Here is a 22,528-nt window from a genome sequence, read left to right on the forward strand (position 1 = left end):
TTGATGCATACAGAGGAAACTGCTGGGAGGCTGAGGATGGAGGCTGAACAAATTCACCTAGGAGTGCCTGAGGAGTTTGAGATGACTCAGCTGTCAGAGGTGGTGGGAAACGGAATTTCACTGCTCTTACCTGTAGTGGCTCTACCTCCAGCAGCTGCAGAGCCCAGCCAGCAGCTGCCCACCTCTTACTGCAGACAAAGTGCAGACATGTGACTCCCTCTCACAACATGCTTGACAGGGATTGGCATCCCTGCTAATTAGAGTTTGTGTCAGGGCTGCAATTGGAGCTGGACACAGTTTGGCACTGGCTTAGCAAGGAAAATAAGAGCATCTTTCTACAGCTGTGCAGGAGAACCCCCTGTTCCTGCACAGTCTCACACCAGTGTATTGTTCTGAGTGCCTTTTCCATATTTGAGCAAATGAGCACTGAATCATTTATCAAACACTTGGTAAATTCAGATTTCATTTTTGCTACCTATTCATTTGGCATCCAATTCATAGCCTCTTGACTGACAGCACTGGCCACCTCTCTGAAGCAGGCTTTGAACTTCAGGTGTGTCTCAGCCTTCCCACCCTGGTGGGTCTTTCTCCTCACTAGTTTCCCAAATGATTTCCCAAAGCAGGAAAATGGGGAGGATGCAACAACTTTCAAAGTCACCTTCAGGAGAAAAGAATGCAGAGCCCAGAATAAACATACATTTAATTTCTTTGCAGCATTGAGGGGGCTCAAAGAAAACAGAAGGCAGGATCTGGAACAAGAGCTACAGCCCTAGAATTACATAGCACAACAGCTGCGGACACACATTTACAGTTGCTCAGGCTGTGTTTGTGAAACCTTGAATGAACAGCACAGTTGCTATACAATGTTAACACAGCAGGTGTCAAACACCAGTGCATGCCCAGAAACAGTGGCAAACAGAGCTGGGAATAAAAAAATCACATCATGGCCTGCTAGGGGAAAAAAAAAATCCAAAAAAAGGCAGCTCAAGCTCTTGGCCTTGTTCTTCATGCTTCTTTGGTTCTGTATTTGGAATACAAGCAATACAGAACTCGCATTATCGCCTTCATATCTCCGTTCACTATATCTGTAGATACACAAAACAGAGACAAAAAAAAACAGATGGGAAGTATTAGCAATCCCTGGAACAGGATGAGACAGCACCTCCCAAAGACAATCTCCCACCTTTCCCCAATTATAATGTGAACTTGGACAACCTAATTGTGACAGGAAGCAAAATAGAAACTACAGAGGTAGAAGCTAATAATTTATTAAATTAACTTGAAGAAAAGGGACTTCTGCTGCACTCTGTTGCTGGAAGGCAAATGAGGGCAAATAATGCAGAGTAAGAAATTCACTAGCAAAGAACAGAGTACACAATTTAATAGGGCTTTATATCTTGAAGTTTTCTATGATTATTCTGTATCAGGAATCATGTTGGAATTACCTGACACTTTATTTCTTTATTTTTTGTTGTAATATTTCCATCATGTTTTGCTGCCATTTGATGCATTGGTTTTTGGTGGTTTTTTGGGTTGTTTTTTTTCTTTGTTTGGGGTCTTTTGTTTGTTGAGCTTTTTGTTGTTGTTTTGGGTTTTTTCTTTAGTTTTCAGTTTATTTTTTCTTGGCTATATAAACTGCTTTTGTATTTAAAAGTTGCAGAAGAATAGGGTAATAGGATTCAGAGGACTTACCTTTCTTATGGTGCTGTAAATCACTGGGAGAAAGACTTACAAAGAAACACTAATAAAATGAGATCCTTGAAGAGTCTAAATAGTGTAGCTGTAACAAACTAGGACCCCTAAACCATATTCAATTCACTCACTAGCTGAGGATTTCCCCAGTGAAGCTAAAAGACTTGCAAATGTTGACACCAATATTTCTTATACTGATCAACTCTGTGTTCGAAGCAGTGCAGAATAGCCAGAGGGGAGGAAGGAAAGCACAGATTTCTCTTTTCACACAAAAGGTGGATCTCAGCATGGAGACCTGAGCCCATACTGATTACTCTGTGAATTTTAACATAAATAAAAGCACTTTAGCTCCAGGCTCCTAGCTCTGTGCAGCACAGCAAAAAGCTCACAATTCATGAATGCCCAGCATGCAAACTGCTGACATCATCCAAGCAGTAGCAGGAAAAGAGAACAAAAGGAAAAAAAAAGGAAGCCCTAAATTCTCTCTTTCCCTCTCCATGATGCCATCTGTTACGTACCAAACACATGCACCCATTCATGACTAACTAACAGGGAGCTAGAACTGGAATAATGCTTTTTATTTTTAATAAAGATTTGACTTCCCTATTCAGCAGCAAACTGGTAGAGGAATGCTGGGATTATGTGCCCTGCTACAGGTCAGACTTTGCAGCCACAGCACCACCCATTAATTAACCACATCCCTCATCCCACCAGGATATGGCACCAAATTTTTCTTTGGAGTCTTTTAATTGGAAAACTGGACTCACCCAAATGGAGCTTATTTGTTTGTTTGTTTTTGTGGTGGAGAAAGAAAGAGGAGCATGCATATACATTGATTCAGTGATGGAAACATTCACTTGGATGAAAATCAAGATTCAGCTCCCAGGTCTGAACCAAGAATAACAGCAACTAAGAAACTGTGACTTACATATTCAGGGGACTGACCCACCATATTCTGAGTTTGAATAGAGTGATCAGTGTTTTGGATTTTCCAGAGAAATTCTTCAAGGTGTCTTCCCACAGAAACAAGCTTGCTTTTAATGCACTGAAAGTTTTTCTGAGACAGGAAAATAGCTTTGCCTCCAGCTCAACTGCTGTAATTTCCCTAGGAGCTGTCACTCATTTAAATCTTTAACAAATACTGAATTACTAAACAGTTTAAGTTTAGTGTAAAGTTACTAAACTTATAACAATCCAACTTTTTTAACATAGAAATAATGATTTAAAAAAAAAAAAAAATCTTATTACCTCTACCATTCATTCTACATGAGGAGCTGTAGGGCAGCCATATAATGAAATGTGTCAGTGTCATTTCCAGAACCTGCTTTCTGCAATTACCCATACTTTTGCTAAGCTGGGATGTTAGTAATTCTATTCCAGGTAAGTTTGCATGTCATGACTCACCTTCGGAGTTCACATGAAAATTCAGAAGACCTCCCTCTGCTAGCAACTCCAATGCCAGGTTAATGTTGTGGAGCTGTTGGAGAGAGAGAGAAATATTAATATAGCTGACAATATTTTCTAACCAACAGAAGGCTTTAAAAAGTATTTCTCTAGTTGCTGAAGATACTGATTCATAAATATACACTCATATTCCTCTCCTTAGTTTTGATGAAGTGCTCTTCAGAATTTTTACCAATTATAATATAAAATTAGATGTAAAATCCATCTCCAGCAAAACATATCCCATGAGGTGGGCAGAAGAATCCATTTATTTAAAAATAGACCTTGTATGTGAAAGGCTTGTGTTAATGGGAAAAACAGGCTAGATTCCTAACTGGATCTAATGGATGCATGGAGTCTATTTCTGGGTATTTTTAAACAATGCATGTATGCTCACCACACTTGGAACAAACAAAAAGGAAAAAGTTCTCGATATTTCATTCAGGATTGCAAAGGTCAGGTATGCTTGTTAGCTAGAAGTTTCTGCTGTACTTCTAAAATGTCTATTCACATTAATAGTAGTGATGATATGCTCAATAACACTCATCAGAAATTAAACACACATCTATGAATAAAGGCTGAGGGGTTTTTTCTAATTTTTCCTCACTGCTTTTTCTCTCCCCCACATAAAAGCAGCATTGCACACATAATCAGTAGTGGTAACAAGTTTTTTAAAAGGAATATCCCCTTCTAACAGCTTAAGGTTATTTACTTGGCTGGTAATTTGGAAATTCCTTTTCTCTAAAGGAGTAACAAGACCTGAATGAACTCCAGATTGCCTCTTCTTGCCTTCCATGAGCTACTGGGCAGTTTATCCTTTGGGAGGCTGCTGTTCTCTGTTATGTTGTGACAACAAGCACAGGAGTCCCCCCTGCATAAGCCAAGAAAAACCCCTGGGCTCTGAAGTGAAGCAAGAGATTTATGTTTCACCTGCTTCTCTGATTTACAAGTAGCTGAGACTGCCTGTTTGGATTCAGGTTTCTTTTCTTCCTCTGATAGTTAGCAGAGAGGAGAACTTAAGACCATGCAGTTCTACACAATTTGCTGATGGGAATGAATAAATCAAATGTTTCCTTAATAAACCAGCACAGGCAAAAAGGACACATTTCCCTCTCTGTAATGCATTGGAGATTTTCAAGGAATGACAACATGCACATTTCAAGAAGCATCTTCAGACAGAAATACCAATAATTACCCAAGAAAGGGAAGCCTTAAAAATAAGGTGCTTTGTCCAGCTGTGCTTTCTGACTCAAAAGACCTGGACTGTTTTCTAGAATTTACAACTGGAAAGCAGCCAGGACATCTGGGGCATTTCAGCTCTGGGCCTGTTTTGGCAAAAGTACTGAGTTCAGTACAGTTTTGATAAGCACACAAGCCCTCCATCATCATCATTTTCCTCTCCTGATTGTACAGATATCCCTCCTAGTTTCAGCCTCAACTATTTTGTATTCTTTGTGACAGAAAAAACACACCTTTCTACATTCATGAGCTCCCAGAGCTGCACTTCTTTACGGTTACTTGTAAACACCTTTTTTTTTTGCTATAAACACCCCAAAAAACCCTGCAACAAACCTGCCCATGTGCAGTGTTGTCTTCTTGCACCTCAAAATCGATCACCTCCTGAATTTCAGTCAGGGAATGGTTTTGGTTAGAAGGAACTGTAAGGTGGATGCACCACACTTATCCCAACAGTGCATATGGTTGTCACCATTCCAACAACAAATGAGATCTTTTAAATCCCAGCAAAGGCTACATCTTTATACTTTACTGCACCAATTAATGTCTAAAATGACAGGAAGTTAGAAAGCACAGGGAAATTGAAAGACATGTTTTGTGTACAAATGACAGCTGAGCTATGGTCGATCGATATTTTTAGTTGTAGTGTCATCCTGCTTTTCATTTTGTAATGAGCATCAGAGGAGAAACAAATGGGAAATACCACTTTGGAAAACTGTTCAACAGCAAGTCCAATCCTTGGGAGTAACTTTGTTAAAATGAAATTACTATGTTTTCTAAAAGTAGTACATTTTATGGCAAGAACTTTGATAAAGATATTTGTACTGAAGCAGTACCCAACCCCATTCTATTCATCTCTGATGCCAGTGATGGGCAGGGTAAGAGCTAGGAAGTCTTAGCTTTGATTTGTACCAGAATTTTAGGGCTATCTCATTTCCAGAAAAACATCTGTGAGGCTACAGTAGGGCTGAACCAAAAAGAAAATGGTTATTGATGAATTTTTAAATAAGAAATTATCCAGTGACTTCCTCGAAATAAAGCTAATGCAAATTTTAAAAATTTCTGTGCAATCCAATGGGAACAGACCAAATAATTTTGTAAACTCAGTGGAAGAGAAAGGGAATAAAAACAACTCTGGGGAAATGCATATATTATGTCTGATTCAACCCTTCAAAACACGTTTTCCCTGTTCTTAGATTAAAAAAACCCACATTTTTTTCCTAATGCTTTAAACAGTTACCAACTGGCAGCAATGAAATTTTGACAACATTTGAACCTAGGTGTCAGACAACTGTGCTTTTAAACTTTGAAAAGCTCCATGGGAATATTTATTTGTTAATATAGGACCTCTGAGAATTTTCATTACAAATAAATATTGCTGTGGGAAGCTAGGGCCCGGTGTTTGGAAGATATCGGGATGTAACAGAAAGATAGAATCACCCCCCCCTCCTCCATAGTGTATGGTAATTGCCCCGTAATTAGCCAATAGCACCTAGCTGTGATGAAAGCAGATGGGAGTAACACTGTGAACCTAGGTTATAAAGCGTCAAATTCTCCAGCAATAAACGCCATTTCTGCCATCCATCACATTGGTGTTGTGTGCAGATGAACCGAGTGACCAGAGTGAGGTCACCGTGCTGCTCCTGAACCAGGGTGTCTGCCTTGCTGAAGGCAACATATTGCCCAGGGGCATTAACTCTGCTAAGGTTGGGAATAAGATGAAAGCTTCATCTGTGCAGGAAAGCCGTAATGCAAACCATGCCAGAGAAGAGAGTTTCTTCTCTGGCAGCTCTCAAGCAAAAAAGATCTGACGCATTTCACTTCCAGAGACTTGAGCACAAACCAGGAAAAATATCTACAGTTTCAAGATTTTCAGAGCTACTCAGTGATCCAAATGAAAAAAAAAAAAAAAAAAAAAAAGCCTACCCACACCAGAGACAATCTGAAAATACCTCAAATATCTCAAAATATATCAACATTCCAGACCTGTGGAGGAGGCAGCCCAGCACACACTTCCTTCTGGCTGGTAACAGCTTTTACTTTTAAAGCACAGATGAAATCTGCCTGGTAGAGGTGGAAAAAGGTGCCAAGCAGGTCTGGCTGAGTATGTTACTGCCCCCAGCCTTGGGGGAGGAAAGGATACAAACTCTCAAGAGCTTCCCAAAAACAGAAGGGGCCTTCAAAATGTGCCAGCCCTGTCTTGAATTAAAGTATATTTTTAGGGCAGCATAAAGAAGCTCACAGGGATCCAAGTTCTGCTATGCAAGAGGTGTCATCCTTTTCAAATTCTGTTTGCAGGACAGACTGGTAGAAGAAAACACACCCATTCCACACCAAACAGAGCCCTGGATTTCACCATAAGGCTGCAGAATCATGGTCATGCCAAACAAACACAAGTAACAGGTGTTTGCCTCCCATGAGATGCTAATTTTGAAGAGGACACCAACCTGTTCTGAGATATTTTGACAGCCCCAAGCACCTGTGTTGGCACTGCCCCCAAACCCTCTCCTGCAAACACTGTGGGCATGGGACTTCACACACAACTGCAGCAGTGGAAGCAAGAGGCAGAACAAGAAGCAATTTGATGGCTCAAGCTCTAAATAATTTCATAACAACATACCATCTCCATGGTGCTGGCCGGAGTCAGGAAGAAATTCCTTAAATTCAGAAAGTAACCCTCTAGTTGTCCAATTAAAAGAAGTAAGATAACTCCATCTGAAAACTAAATAAGATTTACCTGAAAATTATTTGGCTTTAGTAAACTATTTCAGTAAATGCCATTCTAGCAATAAAGGAATGTAAATGTTACTTGGGCAAGCAGACAGTGTAATGACTCAGTTCCCTCAACCTCTTCCACAGTGAACTTCATATTTAGTTAGATAAGGCTCCCAAATTAAGACTTGTGAAAATAAAACCTTGTAAAAGGACAGCTATTAAAAAAAAACTATTCTAAATATGAAAATACTTCAGATGAGCACAAATACATAACTATAAATAATAGAAAATTGTGCATAGTTATGTGTGAAAAAATACTTGAAAACCTTCTTTTCTTACAGTTGCACACTGGAAAAATCCAGAAGAGCACCCCGTTCACCAGAGCCCAGGGTGCTCAGCCCAACTTTTCTTGCAACTTCATACTCTAAAGAAGCTCTCCATTCAGAGGATGAGACTTTGAAATGTGGCGAAAATAAGGCTTTCATACCATGAAGTAAATGCAGAATCAACAATCACTGCATATAGCAATCAACCTGGCTTTCATTTTAATGTTCAGGACACCTTTATTTTCATCCTTACAAAGAAAGCACCCTTAGGAGTTGGGCAGACTGAAAATTACTCCCTGTAGTATTATAAGGACAGCATTCAATACAAAGGCTGTACTTTTGCTTTAATTATTAGCTTCAGAAACTTCAGAGACCAAAGCTTAATGTCTTAACCTAAACCTGGAAATCATTGTGTTGCCAAATTTCAAATTACTGTAATAAGAAAGGAGAGTTCCTAATGGTGACAGGAAACACACAAATGGCTGACAAATCATGGATAACATGCAGATTGGAGCACACTACCTGAGATTCGATGTCTTTCACATTTAACCCTAATTTTCCAACATGCTGGTCAACAAATTGCAAGAGTGCCTAAAGAAAAAAGAAAGGGGGAAAGGAAAAAAAACACTAATTTTTTCAGTATTTAAGTCTGGCCTAACAGATTTTGATGTCTACTAAAAAAAGTAAATTACCTTTTTTACAGCACCCAGTTTATCTGGAGCGCAGTTAAATAATTCATCAAAGGCATCTTCTTCTGTATCAAAACAACATTAATTGGTTTTATTTTGAATAACTGAGAGATCAGAGCTTTCATGTGGCTCCAGAAGGAGAAAGGTATTTGCAGCTTACAATCCAAGAAGGAAAGGAGTAGCAGGGAGGCAGAGAAAGATGCTGCTTTTACATTTATCAGAGGACCGGATGACAGCCTTCCCTTCAGCCTGACCACATCAGAGAAAACAATTTACTTCATTCACCTCTGTAATTTTCACCTGCAGAGGTTCTCAGTTTGTGCTGCCACCAGTCTGAGCACTAACTAAATTTCACATCACTACAGTTTATCTCTTTTCACTTACTTTTTTTAACCCTGAATCTCTGGGGTAAAATGCAGGGAGCAGAAGAGCTGTATGTTTTACTGCTGTCCTCAAACAGAAATACCAATTACACCAAATTTGCAGAAAAAAAAACCAGTCTCCCTCCTTCAAAAAACCACAAGATATGGATACTCTGCCTCTCTTCTGAAAACTCGGAGACCTCAAAAACAGCCAGCTCTGCCACCCAGTTTAAAGCGGCAGTGAGCTTGGTGCCAGCAGAGCTGTGCCAGAAAACTAGCAGGAGTCTAAAGACTTCTAAAGAAACGAGATCCAAATCCCATCCTCACCTCCCCTTTCTGCCCAGGTTCAGCAAAAGCAGGATCCATCTCCTTACCCAGCCACAACACAGCTCTGGTTCAAGCATGAGCAAAATATTTGAAACACCCTGAGCAACGAGAGGCACTCTGGCAGCACAATTACATGGAGAACTAGATTCTACAGCATAGGAAAGGAAAGGCAGCTTTGCTTAAGGGAATTTCCTCCCAAAAGAGAATCTTCCTTTGTGAAAGGGATTCCTCAGGTTTCTCTGTTCTGCCTGTTTGGAGATTGCTTCAGGAGCAGTGTCAGGGAATAGGTAAATCAAACAAATCAGAGAGAGCCCTCTACTGGAGCCACGCTTTAGGATTTCTCTTTGCTAGGAAAGCTGTGTCAAAAATAGAGAGAGAACATCTTGAAGAATGAATTGCAGATTTCTCTTCCCAGAAGAATCAGCCAACTACAAGAAACACCTAATTATGGGTTCGGGTTTTTTCTTTTTTTTTTTCCTTTTTTTTTTTTTTTTTTCTTTTATATTTTTTTTGTTTGGGGTGGAGGGTGAGTGTTGGAGTTTTTTCACAATTTCAGCCCACACTAGAGAACACCCAGTGGAATAAATCATAAATACATATCAAATTATATAGTTTGCACCTCTGCAAAGGATGAAAATGCCAAAAAAAGGGCACAGCAGAGAATTCAAATGGTTGCCTTGCTTCTCTGGGGATGCAATGTGCTCATTTGCAGCAGGGAAGAGCAGCTCACATTGAAGCCTGAGCAGTGCCCAGACCTTCTGCAGGCTTCGCAAACAGGGACATTTTTCACCTCAACTGTTTCCCAGCCCTCAAAATTCCTAAGGGCAAAAGCTCTGGGGACGTTGGTTAAACTGAGCTGCCATCCACAACTGAGTTCCAGTGGATTTTAAAATCCCATTTGCAAACTGTGGGAAGGAAAGTGTGAAAACCGGTAGCAACGAGAACCACAGTTCTGAAACCTTTATAAATAGTTTCAACATGGTCCATGCTCAAATCCAAGCTGCATTGTGCCCCCAGCCAGGTTTTTTTTTTTTTTGGGTCATCAACCCACCTTCATGTCCTGTCTCCCCTCCCATCTCTTGCCTGCAGTCCACAGGCAAAGTGACCACCCAGTTTCCAAGCTGTATTATGTTGGTAGGAGCAGGCATTAACAGAAGACATTTGGAGAAAAACACCAGGAAAAAAAAATCCATCAATCTCCATTAACTTTAGTGGGAGCATACTGATTTTATCATGGGGTAAAAATGGATCAGGACATGATGTATAAAAGCACATAATGAAATACTGAACTTGGCAATGCCAGCACTTACTTGACTGTGCTTCTATATTCTCTCTGGAAGTACAATAATAAGCAAGAGTTAGAAAAATGATTCAGCAGAGCTGATCTTATTCATAAGCTTTGCTTATCTGCTATCCTGTAAAGCAGGAGATAGAGTTCAAAGTGGCATTAACTTTATGTCAGAGTGACCTTCCAACAGACCTTTTTCAGTACTGCATATCTGTGTGGGATCTTGGAAGCATATGAGATTTTACCTGGCCCACACACCAATGAACATTTATTTTACAAGCACAATCCTCAATATCCTCTTCCAATAAGCTGCTCATGATATTAGAGCTTGAAGACATTCTTGGCATATAAAAAATGATAATAGGAAAACCTGTTTCTATTTCTTAGAATGATGTCCATATTTTTTTGGTATATAAGTGGTATCCTGCTTAACTCCTTTAATAATGACAGTACTTCACACACTCAGCAAGCTAAAACATTTCATTCACAGTAAAATAAGAAAAGAACTGTCTCCTTCCTTTTTATTTAAAGACACAACAGCAACAAATTAAAAGTAGATTTAAACCTTTGTGGATTTAGAAAATTTCCAGTTTAGTCCAGCATAGGTAAATTTACAGTCCCAGAATTTTGTTACTATATTTGCTGTGAAATTTCATGGCAATGACAAATGCTAAGCCTCAGGAATAATCATGCATATTGGTTTAGAGAATTTTATATACTGAATAAATAAAGGTATTGCACCATAATGCCAAATGTAAAGAGGAGAATAAAAAAAGCAAAGAAAACAGATAAACAACTCACATGCATATGCATGCCTAGGCTTACACCTTTTTCATCATCATGATCCCAGCTACTTTTTGTAAGGGGGTGCACACCCACAATGTTTCTTTTCTAATTGACAATGTAAAAAACAGATATATCCCCTCTTACTTGTTTTCTGTGATATTTTCCACACCATTTGATGTCTTTAATCCTCTGGATGTGGTCTGTTGAAAGGACAATAAACAATGTTGGGTTTGTTACACAAAAAATATTCCCTAAACAAGCTTTCATAACCTGTTCGCTGCCTTAAATGAGTATCAGAAGGCATTTATTCAATGACTCCAGGACAATTAGTACAAGTATTTTACGAGATTTCTGCTTCCTTCTACTCTCTTCAGTCTCCAGCAGGAAATCTCTTACTTCCCCATCAGAGGAAGCCCTTGGTGTTTGCTGTTCTTCCCTTTCAGGTAGTGAAAAACACTGTGCTTACATACACCGGTGGTGGTAATTTTTACAATTATATCCCAAATTCTGGGATATTCAATATTTCCCTACAGTCTCAGAATTGACTTTAAGAAACAAAATAGAGGAAGAAAGTGTGTAGATCTCTGCTTGCAGAGAACAGTACCAAAATGTGACCCCAATGGAAGGGGAGTAAAAACTCCCATCACCTAAAGAAAGAAATCTTCAGCATTTAAAAAAACTTCATGATTTATGAATACAAGCTTCTATTTTAAAGCATTTAGAAACAGTAACAGCAGAATTTCTTCATTTTCTTGTTTACAGAGCTCAACAGCTGCTTTCAGTTTGGACCCTTCCCTTGTTTGGCTGAGGAAGAAAAACAGCATAGTGCTTTTCCCCTTTTAAAGACAGACCATCTGAACTGAAAACTCAATCTAATCCACCAAACTCAGAAATTGAAAGGCGTGGTTCACAGAAAATACAAGTATATCTTTCACGGCTGCAAAGACATTTCTCCTAAATCTAAGCAGGTTAGCCTTGTGGAAGGACTCTAGGATCTACTGTAACAAATAGTAAAATAAAAATACCTCAATGGTGATTGTCTCCACTTGAATATTTGGAGGCAGAGCCAGGGTAGGCTCGAAGTGCTTTGCTATTGCAACCAGAAGATGCAGTGTGCTCAGTAAGTCCTTTGCCAAGATAGCTATTGAATGTAAGGGAAGAAAACAATGGTCAGTGTGGAAAACATGTGAGGGCCATAACACAGGGGGGGACACCAGATTGGGGTTTATATAATATGAAAATCTAGCAATAGCACAGCTTAGAAGTGAGACATACAGGGATGCTGAGGGCTCTTAAGTGAGCCACAAGCCACACACTTAGAGAAGACAGAGCCAGGCGGGGTCAGAAATGTCTGTCTCACTTTTGATTCAACTAGTAATTGAAAACAGGTTGTTTAATTACTGTTCTGGCAGCACACTGCCTCCACAGCAGCCTTACAGCTCAGCCTGTGATGGATAATTTTTGCTAATTTCACTTCTGCACCTACATTCCACACTCCATTTCAGCTGACTTTCTTCCACTTGCAAACACTTGGCCACAGCTTCCAGAATCACGGAGAGTTTCTGTCGCTGTTTTTTTTCTGTTAATGCAATCTTGTCAACATCCAGCTTGAGAGAACCTAAGTTTTCTTTTACAGAAGGTCCATAGGAAGAAGGATGTATTTTAACACCATTGTAGGGAAAAAGAAAATAATTAGAAACATAAAATGACAGTGAAGTACACGAAGTCTTGTTTTAAATGTTCAATATCATTTCAGAACTCTGCAAAAGGGAGAGGCACTCCTTGTAGCATCATCCCCCAGCCCTAGCTCTTTACATTCCTTCAACAGAAATTCAAGGAGTGCATCTTTCCTGTCGACAATGTATGAAGTCAATATCAACTCATATATAGAAGAAATATGAGGTCATTGCTCAGGCAAGTAAACCATGAAAATCAGCCAGTCCTGCTCATGCTGCTGCTCTCAGCCTTGGTGGAAAGAAGATAGATTTAAAAGACATCCCCAAAGAGACTGACAAGGGAAAGACAAATGTAGTAGGGACAGGAGAGATGGAGAAATAGATTACAGGCTGCTCCAGGAGGTCACATCTTTATACAAGCACCAGATAGAGCCAAAAGCCTCTTAGATTCTTACCAGTTTCAGTACCAGTTCAGAACAGTTCTTTGGACCAAGAGCTTTTAAATTTTTTTTTTTTTTATTTTTTTTTTTAAAGACAGGGAAACATATTACAGTGCTGATTCCCTCCAGTATTTCTGGTAGCACCACAAGCCACCTTTGTGTTCTAGTTTATGAAGCCCTCCTTCATTTCAGAAGCACTAAATTTCACACTTCATTGTCAACCTTTTTATTATGTCAACTAGCAGCTAATAAGAATTCCTTAGAAATAAAATAACCATGTAAAACAATAGTGAGAATTTGTTCAGAATTGTGATTATCACAGCTGGCCCCCAGTGCAGTGAGAAGTGACGGCAGGTCTCTGCTACTGCGATTCCTGAGGTTTATTCTCTGATTGGAAAGTTCCTCCATAAGATGTCTGCAACAACTAAACTCAAAGGAGCAGCTCACCCAGAAGATGATGAAGCACCAGCCCATCATACAGGTCTTCCTCCAGACTTTTAACTACTATGTGCTCCTCTTTCAGAGTTCTGTTGATCCACTCAGTCAAGAACTGTGGGGAGGGGTAGAAACAAAGCAATTACATTCCCGTTGTTTAGACAATACAGCACTCAGTGCTGCATTCTGTTTCACCTCTCTCTTCAGGCCCTTATCTCAGATCTTGGTTTGCTTTCAATCTCCACTTCCTTTGTGCTTTTTGGTTGTTTTTTATAGGGTAAATTCTTCCTAATTTTCAAGAGAGATAGACATCTCACTACCTATATTCCGAGGAATTCTGTTATAGAGCTAGGAAGAGAGACTCTTCCCACTTCCACCAGGGAAAAGGCTGCACAGAACACTTCCCATCCCCCACCTTTATCAAACATCGCATAATTCACACAAATTCAACTGCCAGGCAGAAGTTTGTAAGAAAAGAAGCTAGGCTTATTCTGAGGGTAGTTTCTTGTACTCATCCATGCTATTAGCATTCCTCCCTCTCATCTCCTGGTTTTGTTTTCTTTTTCTTTCTGCAGTATTGTACCACTCAGTCCCCAAACACCTCCTTGGAACTTTTTTACATGGCAGTCCTCCCACTGGCCTTCCAATATCCTTCCTGCCTTTCCAAGGGGAAGCTGCTCAGGAGGCCAAGGTGTGGCTACAAAAGGAGAAGAACCACATGTGCTCCTAGTCAGGAGAACAAAGCAGTTCCTCAGCACTTCTCCAAGCATGTGCTTTATTCACATGTGTTGAGAGAAATGGAAGATTACCTGGTGAAGTAGAACAGAAATGTAGTAGCCCCAGCTGGCTGCCAACCTGAACATCCCTCTTGTGAGAGGGAAGGGTATTGCTTTTATTGCTCTAATTGTTACGAGTGAGTGTCTGGAGTGGATAATATCCTTCTCACTTGCTCTAAAAAGAGGAGAAAATTCATAGCAGATTCCTGTAAGCTCGCCAACATTAACAAAAAATGTAAGAAGGGTTTGAAAAGAAAAGTCTCTGAGATGCTTGGAACTGCACAAGAATTAAAAAAGCCTGAACTGAGAAGCTGTCAAACATGTCCTCTGCTGAGAAGTAACAAGAGCAGAAAGCTCTGCTCTTCAGCTAATTCTTGAGGACACTTTGGATGTGCAAGGGGTAGAGCAGTACCCCAAACACAAGAGTACAGCCAGAGGGAAGTCAGAAAAGCAGCAAGTACTGCTGAGCACAGACCTACAGCATCCCTCCTTTTCTCTCCCAACTTGACAGCCACATGTACAGCCTGCAGCTCACACCATTCTCCGTTCTGCCCAGCTATGGGGGCTCGGCTGCAGAGCAGAGCCTCATGTCTAAAAATGAGTAAACAGGGAAAGGAGAAAAGGAATACTTTGAGAAGTTTGCTGTTGTCTTCCAAATTTAACCATCTTCTATTTTACATGCAACCGGATATTTATAGCAACTACAGGGAGCCATTTTGTATTTCTCAGTTCTCCAAAGTCACCTCAAACTGAAAATGCAGTGAAACAGTCTCTCTCCCCAGTGAGTTTCTTCACTTCCCTTGTTCTTCCCTTGAAGATTCCTCCCTGTCCCTGTCTCCATCCCAAATGTTTCTCTAGAGAAGCCATCAAATCTTTAGATTAAGAAGGCAGTCAAGGGCACCGATGGGCACCCAGAGAACTTTGTCTCCCTCAGGACATAATTTCCATCTCCTCATCACCCAAAGAAAAGACACTAGACAGTGATGAACATCATCTCAGGAATCTCTGACAGGAAATGAATTAAGCACTGAAGCTCACAGAAATCTTCATAACTGAGGAAAACTTCATTTTTGGCAACCTCAAAATAACAAATACGGTCTTTCTGTAGACAACAGAATTGCATTCTGCAGCACCACCTTTCAGAGTTTCCCTTTTGTATAACAACATCATGAAAGCCTGACACAAAATCAAATCTTTTTGATCAAATGTGCATGAAAACCTAATAAAAAACCACACCTACCTACATGTTTATAAATGCTAGAAAATACAAACAACAGCACATATCTTAAGCTGCTTTTTATAATATTTATAACGATTTCAGCACCTCCATAATGCAAGGAGTGCTGGTCTCATAAGACACATGCCACTTTTCTTCCAGGAAGTTTCATTACATGGACTGTAATGCCATTAGAGAAATTGAAACAGTGATTGAACTCACTGGGAAGACTTTCAAAATTAGATGGAAACAAAGTACTTGCCTGTGAATAAGATTCATCCTTCACAGTTACCTCAAACAGGCAATGTACCATACAATGGCCTGAAAGCTTTCATTCCAAATTCCTGGTGACTTGCATACTTTTCATCCCATTCTCCCTCTGCTCTCTGCTAACCTTTCCAGCTAAGCCAGCTGCTGGTGAAAGCTGCTGCAAATCAGTAGAGCAATCCTATAAGTTACCATCGGATCAGTGCAGCAACCTTGCACCATATCTCTCTTTAGTCACAGCAAATGCTGGCATGGGTCTGCTTGTGGTCCAAGCCCAGTGTTCTGGCTGGATTCTCACAGCAGTTACTTTATCATCACAATGAAAGAGTAAATGGGTGCTTCTGATGTGTCTCACCCACAGGTGAGCCACATCAGTACAAGCCAGGCCAGGTTTGGAGAGGTGTCACATCAGAAGCCACTCAGGTTTGTATCTGCACTCCAAACCCAGCACAGCTCACTTCATTAGAAGCTTGATCCTGTATGGCCCAGCCACCCTGATGCTGAGCAGAAACAAAAGCTCCGCTTCACTTGTATGGAGCCCAAATGCCAAAAGCAGAGCTCATTCCCATCTGTAGAGAGTGGGGCACTGGGCAGTTTAATGAAAGAGGATGAAAGAGGTTAGAACTAGGTTGTTTGCTTTAACTCAGCTTGAGGTGAGGGTTAAACTACACAGTAAAAGAAGTGGTACCAGTTTCAATTCTTCCAGTTTGCGGTTGTTGCTTGAGGTCGGTTTTATGAGTTTCCTCTTGTCGCCTACAAAAGGAAGCAAACAAGATCCATCACAATTATCAGATATTACTAAAACAAGTTTGCAGCTAAATCTGCTATCAGTTTGATATTCCCAATATGGCTAATTTCCCTATGTAGAAACATTTATTTTTCATTTTTACTAATTCCATGTGAGCAAAAAACTGGTATAGCAGACTACTAAGCCTGCTGTTGGAAATTATGCTTCAGTGTACTTTAAATCAGTAAGATCTAGATGAACAATTCTAGAAAGAGGAAAACACACTTGGTCAGATCCACATGAGTAAAACTCAAATTTCAGTTAAAGAATCAGTTGGACTTTGTGTTGCTTCTTCATGATCTGCCCCCAAAGAGTCATCAGCCAAATTACACACACAGAACTTATTCATTTCTGATATGGTCAAGGGATCACTGCTGAAAAATACAAAATTCATTTGTACAGCACATTTTCTGTTTGTCCCTTCAGGTAGTTCTTTGGCCTATTTTGTGTCCTAGTTCATAAAGCACATACCTTTAGCGATAACATCCTCAGTTAGGAATCGATCAAGTGTAGAAGGCTGTGTAAACACATTTAAAAAGTCTGGATCCATTGTCTTTAATCACTCCTGGCAAAGTAGTAAAAAACATTTGGGGGAAGTGAACATGAGTAAAGGCACATAAAGAGCAAAATTAGTGTTAAGAAAACAAACAAACCAAAAGGTTTTTTTATCAGTTATTATTTCACCACTATTTATTTGTGTGCAAAGAAAAAAAGTTAAAAACAATTTTCATTTTTTTCTGTTAATCATCAAAGTGTAGGAAAAGAAGACCTGAAGACCTAACCTAAAACTTGCTTAAATTACATCTAATTATTGTCCCTGTATTAGATAAGTAAAATCCTATTTCAGCTGAAGTGAAAAAGAAGCTTTCAGTCCCTAGGTATTGTTGGATATGTGCTAGAAAATATAAAAATTACCAATACTTAAGGAGTATTAAAACAAGAACCCAGTAGTTAAATTACTGTGACAAGTTAGTAAAAATAAGCAGCTTCCTTTATTAGACCAGCTGGTACAGCTGTGGGGAAACAAGGACAGCTATTGGCATCTGAACAGTCTCTTTTACAAAGTCTAGTATAGAGTCATGAAATCATTTATATTGGAAGAGAACTCTGGGATCATTCGGTCTCAACTGTTCACCCACCACTAAACCATGTTCCAAAGTGCCACATCTGCATTGTTTTCGAATCTCTCTAGGGATGGTGACTCCAACACTTTCCTGGGTAGCTCCTTCTAGTGCTTGAGTGCCCTTTCAGTGCAAAGCTTTTCCCTCATGTCCAGTCTGAACCTCCCCTGGCATGACTTGAGGCCGTTTCCTCTTGTCCTGTCCCTTGTTCCCTGAGAGCAGAGCCCCAGCTGTCCCCTCCTGTCAGGGAGTTGTGCAGAGCCAGAAGGTTCCCCCTGAGCCTCCTTTTCTCCAGGCTGAGCCTCCCCAGCTCCCTCAGCCCCTCCTGGTGCTCCAAACCCTTCCCCAGCTCCATTCCTTTCTCTGGACATGCTCCAGCCCCTCAATGTCCAGCTTGTCCTGAGGTTCCCAAGCTGCCCCAGGATCTGAGGTGTGGCCCCAGCAGTGCCCAGCACAGGGACAGTCACTGCCCTGGCCCTGCTGCCACACCACGGCTGGCACAGCCCAGGGGCCTTTGGCCTCTTGCCCCCCTGGGCTCCTGTCCAGCCGCTGTCCCCAGCACCCCCAGGGCCTTTCCCAGCTTTCCAGCCCCTCTGCCCCAGCCTGGAGCTGCAGGGGTTGGTGTGAGCCAAGGGCAGCACCCAGGACCTGGCCTTGTTGACCCTCAGACCACTGGCCTGGGCCCATGGATCCAGCCTGTCCAGATCCCTCTGCAGAGCCTTCCTGCCCCCAGCAGACCAACACTTGTACCTAGCTGGGTGTCATCTGAGAAATGACTGAGGGTATACTCCATCCCCTTGTCCTGATCAAAAATAAAGATATTAAACAGGACTGGCCCCAGTGCTGAGCTCTGGGGACTCCACTTGTGACTGGTCACCATCTGGATTTGGCTTCATTCCCCACCGCTATCTGGGCCCAGCCTTCCAGACACACAAGAAGCAAGATGGTGCTTCATAAATGAAATGCACATTGATTCAAGTGCCAGAAACCAGAATCACAAACTGCAACTGTGCTGTGGTCTGAAGAGGTGAAAGAAATTACAAGAGGATGAGAGCTCTGGACACTTATAACAGGCTATGGTTCTAGTATGAGTAACAGAACTCATCCTTCTCAACAGTCCAAAATACTCTAGAAGTCCACACAGAGAAGATGTGACCAGGAAGACTTTTACTGCTGGGCCACTATGGGAGAAGGGATGCTGACTAGTTTGTGGTTCTTTTAAAGTACAAAAGAAAACAAGATGTTCCATATTAGAGAGTCCCACAGGAGAGTTTTCCCACTCTCTACCCAGGGTGCCCACATTGGGAGCCCTTTCTCCTAACTCTTCCTGTGAAATGAGTGAGAACAGCACTTTTAAAGAGCAATCCAGAGGATTTAAATGAGTGGCTAATCCTAGCTTTAGGATTAGTTCCCTCCATTCTATTACCAGAGATAGCCCTGGTTGCTGCTGCAGGTGTCTGAAGAGATGCTCCCATGACCCAGAGCAAGGCATCTGCTGAAAATGCTGTGGCACAAAACATCTCCAAATTGGCCTTCTAGTTTTATACACCAAATAACACAGTGCTGCTCTGAAGGCTTTCACATATTTCTTACAGGCTCTAGTCAAAGCATGTTACAAACATGTATTTTAACACAGATTTTGCCAAAGATGACAATATTGGTAGAAAATAGCAATTGGATGCTTTTGCACATCAATGTAGTAAAACAAATTGGTACAAAATTGCTAGTAAGGCACTAAGAGAAAGGGTCACAAGAGAATTTGTTTCATTATCGTGGCAGCAAAACTGAATGCTTGAGGTGCTTGATAAAAACAGATGGGAGAAATTTAGTGATGTAGTGCCTGAGGAACAACTGAACTAAGACTGCCCAGTTGAAATGAACTGAGAGAAGTTAATTAACAGAGAGCAACCTGAGGACAACTTACTTTTAAATTAAGTTTCTGGCAGCTGTGATGCCTTGGGGAAGTCCAGCTCATAACAGAAATGGTCTGTGTAAACTACAACTTACTCTCACCCAGCTTTGCAATATTCAAGTTGTGTATCTCTTAATTCCTTCAACTGTCAAAGTGGTGTGTGCTGCCTGCCACACGTTCAGGCTCTTTTTGGCCAAGGAACCCGAACATCAGAAGCCACTCTAAAATTTGGAAACCTGTAAGGAAAGGCCTGAAATTCAGAATTTGCATTAATGTATCATAATACCCTCTAGGGCCTCAGTCCTGTGTGTAACTCAGAGTTAAAACTGCGGCACTGGGTAATATTAATTTGCCTGGTATCCAGTCCTTCTGGGAAAAAAAGCCAGAACTATAAGCAGTGAAAGGATGCATAGACACTTCCCCAAAACATTTTTAACAGTCTGCAGTTCAGCCTTCCTAAAGCAAAGCTGGGGGCCTGGTCACTAGAAGTTGTCAACACATTTATTCCCATGAACTCCCCACTCACCCCTTGAACATGTGTCTGTCTCAGCACTCAGCATTGAAGAGGTGGAGTGTGGCCCTACATCATGTGAAGTTTCATCTCCTGTTTCTTGCTCTGACCCACCAGCTTCCTCTGAAGGCACCATGCAAAGATCAACTGATCCACATTTTTCACACCCCTGTGTTAATGCTCTGTGTCCCTCCTGCCCTACTACCCCAAACCCTCCATGTCCATCTCTTTCAAAAACCAAGAAAAGACAGCCCACATTTATCCTTCCCTAGAAAACCAGCCTCAGTACTTTTTTCTGAGCTTCCTCCAGCATGATCACAGCCTTTTGGAAGTGCTAGGAACCAGACCTGCCCAGATTTAGAAAGGCGCACTGCAGCATTCACAGTGGTCTCTGCCCCTCTCCTCCTAAGTCCTGTTTCCTTTTTCATCACTGTTGACCCTTTATTGGGAATTATCTATTAAATCTCCAAGATCTTATTCCTACATAGCAACACACCATTAAGAGCCCATCATTTATTGTATTTCAGCTCACATTTATCAATATTGATTTCCCACAGGCATTTCCCAGAGGCTCCCACAGAAGCTGACAACTGCAGTTCTTCAGCATTTAATAGACTCATTGTTTATTACTCATAATTAGCATTCACAGGCAGTCTTTCATGTGGCAGTGCAGCATATTGGTGAGGCTTGGTCCCAGGCAACGGCCTTTCAGAGAATAACATACTACAGGAACATAAAATGGAACATTTTATGTTGGGCTGGGGACAAGTCCTTGGGTGAGCTGTTTAAACAGGAAAGGTCAGAAGAGCTGGTTCTCACACACAAATTTCCATATTTGCTGCAACCAGCCCCTGCAGCCCATCAGTTAAATTTGCTGCTTAGAGCTGTGGTTGACATCCTTTTTTTCCAGGCCCCATACCTCCTGCACAAGTTTTTTATCAGTACTTGGAGTAGATTGTAAGAGACAACTGCTTAAATACTGACTGTACAGGCATTTCATTATGGCATCTTTAAATAAAATAGATGCTTAATTATGGGCTATTCAAAGGAAATTGCATTCTCTGAATGAAATGCTCATTCTCTGAGAATGCCATGGATGTACAGGCTTTGCTTTAAAGATAAGGGGTGTTTGATTTCTTGTGTACTGCCGGGGTGCCAAGAAGCTAATTGTTCTTAGGTCAGGAGCTAGGCTATTGCACAAACTCGCAATGTCACAACTACTGATAAACAACTAACTCTCAAGTTGGGTCAGAACAGCTGACTTTTCCTCCATGAGTCTTCACAGGGTCTGGCTCCCAGATGTCCCCAAGGCACCACACAAAGCACTACTGGGGGTCTCTGGCTTACAAATCAGCTGTAGAATATTCACAAGGCACTTTCCTATGCTACCAAACTGTTTCATCCGTTTCATTTCCTGCTTGAAAAGATGAAAACCCTACTCTGCCTAGGTCAAACACATTTCTTAAGTAGGTCACACAAAGGACGGGGAAAAAAAACCCAAATGGGGAAGTTAATAGTAATATTTCTACCTTTGGGTAACCAGAATTAAAAAATAAGTAAGGATTAATAAGAGAATGCACATTGTGCACCCGGTTTAAAACTTATTTTCACTTCCCTGTGCAGTGCCAGACTTTTCAGAAGCCATCTTTGCTCATGAGCACCAGATGTTATCTTAGTAAGAACAATCCTCACAGACACAGAAAATCTTCCAGTTAAGAACACCAATTATGAAAAAAAGCACCCAAAGGACTCCCATTTTCCAAACTTACTACTCTCTCCTTCAGTAGCTCTCCAGAACTCTTCTAAGACCTTGTCCCAGCAGTCAGGATGCAGTTTGTGGGGCCGAGGGCTGAGCCCAGGCTCAGAGGTCTCCCACGCAGGGCAGCACAAGGCACACAAGGGGAAGTTGTGCCGCAGTGCTCTGCTCTTAAAAACGAAACTGTGGTCCCATCCGGAACTTAATTGTCTGTGTGCTGGTCACTGCTGCAGAGACTGAAATAAACAGGAATACAGGAGCAGGAAACACGCAGCCCTGCAACTCCTGAAACACCATAAAATACTAAAAAGATATGATCGTTCGTGGATGGCACTGCCCAGCACGACAGGGCTACTCTGCCTCTAGGGCAATTCCAGAGCACTTTTGGTTTGTATATGACAAAAAAACTAGCCAAGAGCAGACAAGATCATGTTCAAATACACCTTTTCCTCATGCTCCTTCAAGTATTTTATAAAGCAGATCAGGACCACTCTACCTACCTGGCAGAAGGAGAAACCTAGAAAATGAATTAATTTGTCCTTAGAGAGGAAGTTAGCCACACCAGGGCCCTCAAGAGTTATCCCCAGCAGGCAATGCTGCTGCTCTTCCTCCCCTTTTACATCACTCATTAAAGAGGAAGAGCTTCCTACAGAAACCACCTTCCCTGGACATTTCTTCCAGGTATGAATTGCATTTATTAACACACCTTTTTTTCCTCCAAAACCTGATATAGTGACCAGTGCATGGAGTATCCAGACTTCTGCAGA

General features: G+C 41.2%; 1 protein-coding gene across 1 annotated transcript; it reads right to left on the minus strand.

The window, feature by feature from the left end:
* Window positions 1–261: 261 nt before the first annotated feature.
* On the minus strand, window positions 262–21,910 carry LOC131592275 (gamma-parvin-like). Its single transcript, XM_058863681.1, has 13 exons — window positions 21,775–21,910; window positions 16,933–17,026; window positions 16,363–16,427; window positions 13,428–13,530; window positions 12,351–12,491; window positions 11,890–12,005; window positions 11,009–11,064; window positions 10,101–10,123; window positions 8,105–8,166; window positions 7,935–8,003; window positions 6,992–7,093; window positions 3,097–3,169; window positions 262–1,085 (listed from the first exon to the last, which is right to left on the minus strand). Exons 2-13 carry the CDS (start codon window positions 17,009–17,011, stop codon window positions 1,006–1,008), a joined length of 969 nt encoding a protein of 322 aa, XP_058719664.1. The 5' UTR covers window positions 17,012–17,026; window positions 21,775–21,910; the 3' UTR covers window positions 262–1,005.
* Between the last annotated feature and the right edge of the window lie 618 nt (window positions 21,911–22,528).

This window comes from Poecile atricapillus, chromosome W (assembly GCF_030490865.1).
Source record: "Poecile atricapillus isolate bPoeAtr1 chromosome W, bPoeAtr1.hap1, whole genome shotgun sequence".
Taxonomy (NCBI): domain Eukaryota; kingdom Metazoa; phylum Chordata; class Aves; order Passeriformes; family Paridae; genus Poecile; species Poecile atricapillus.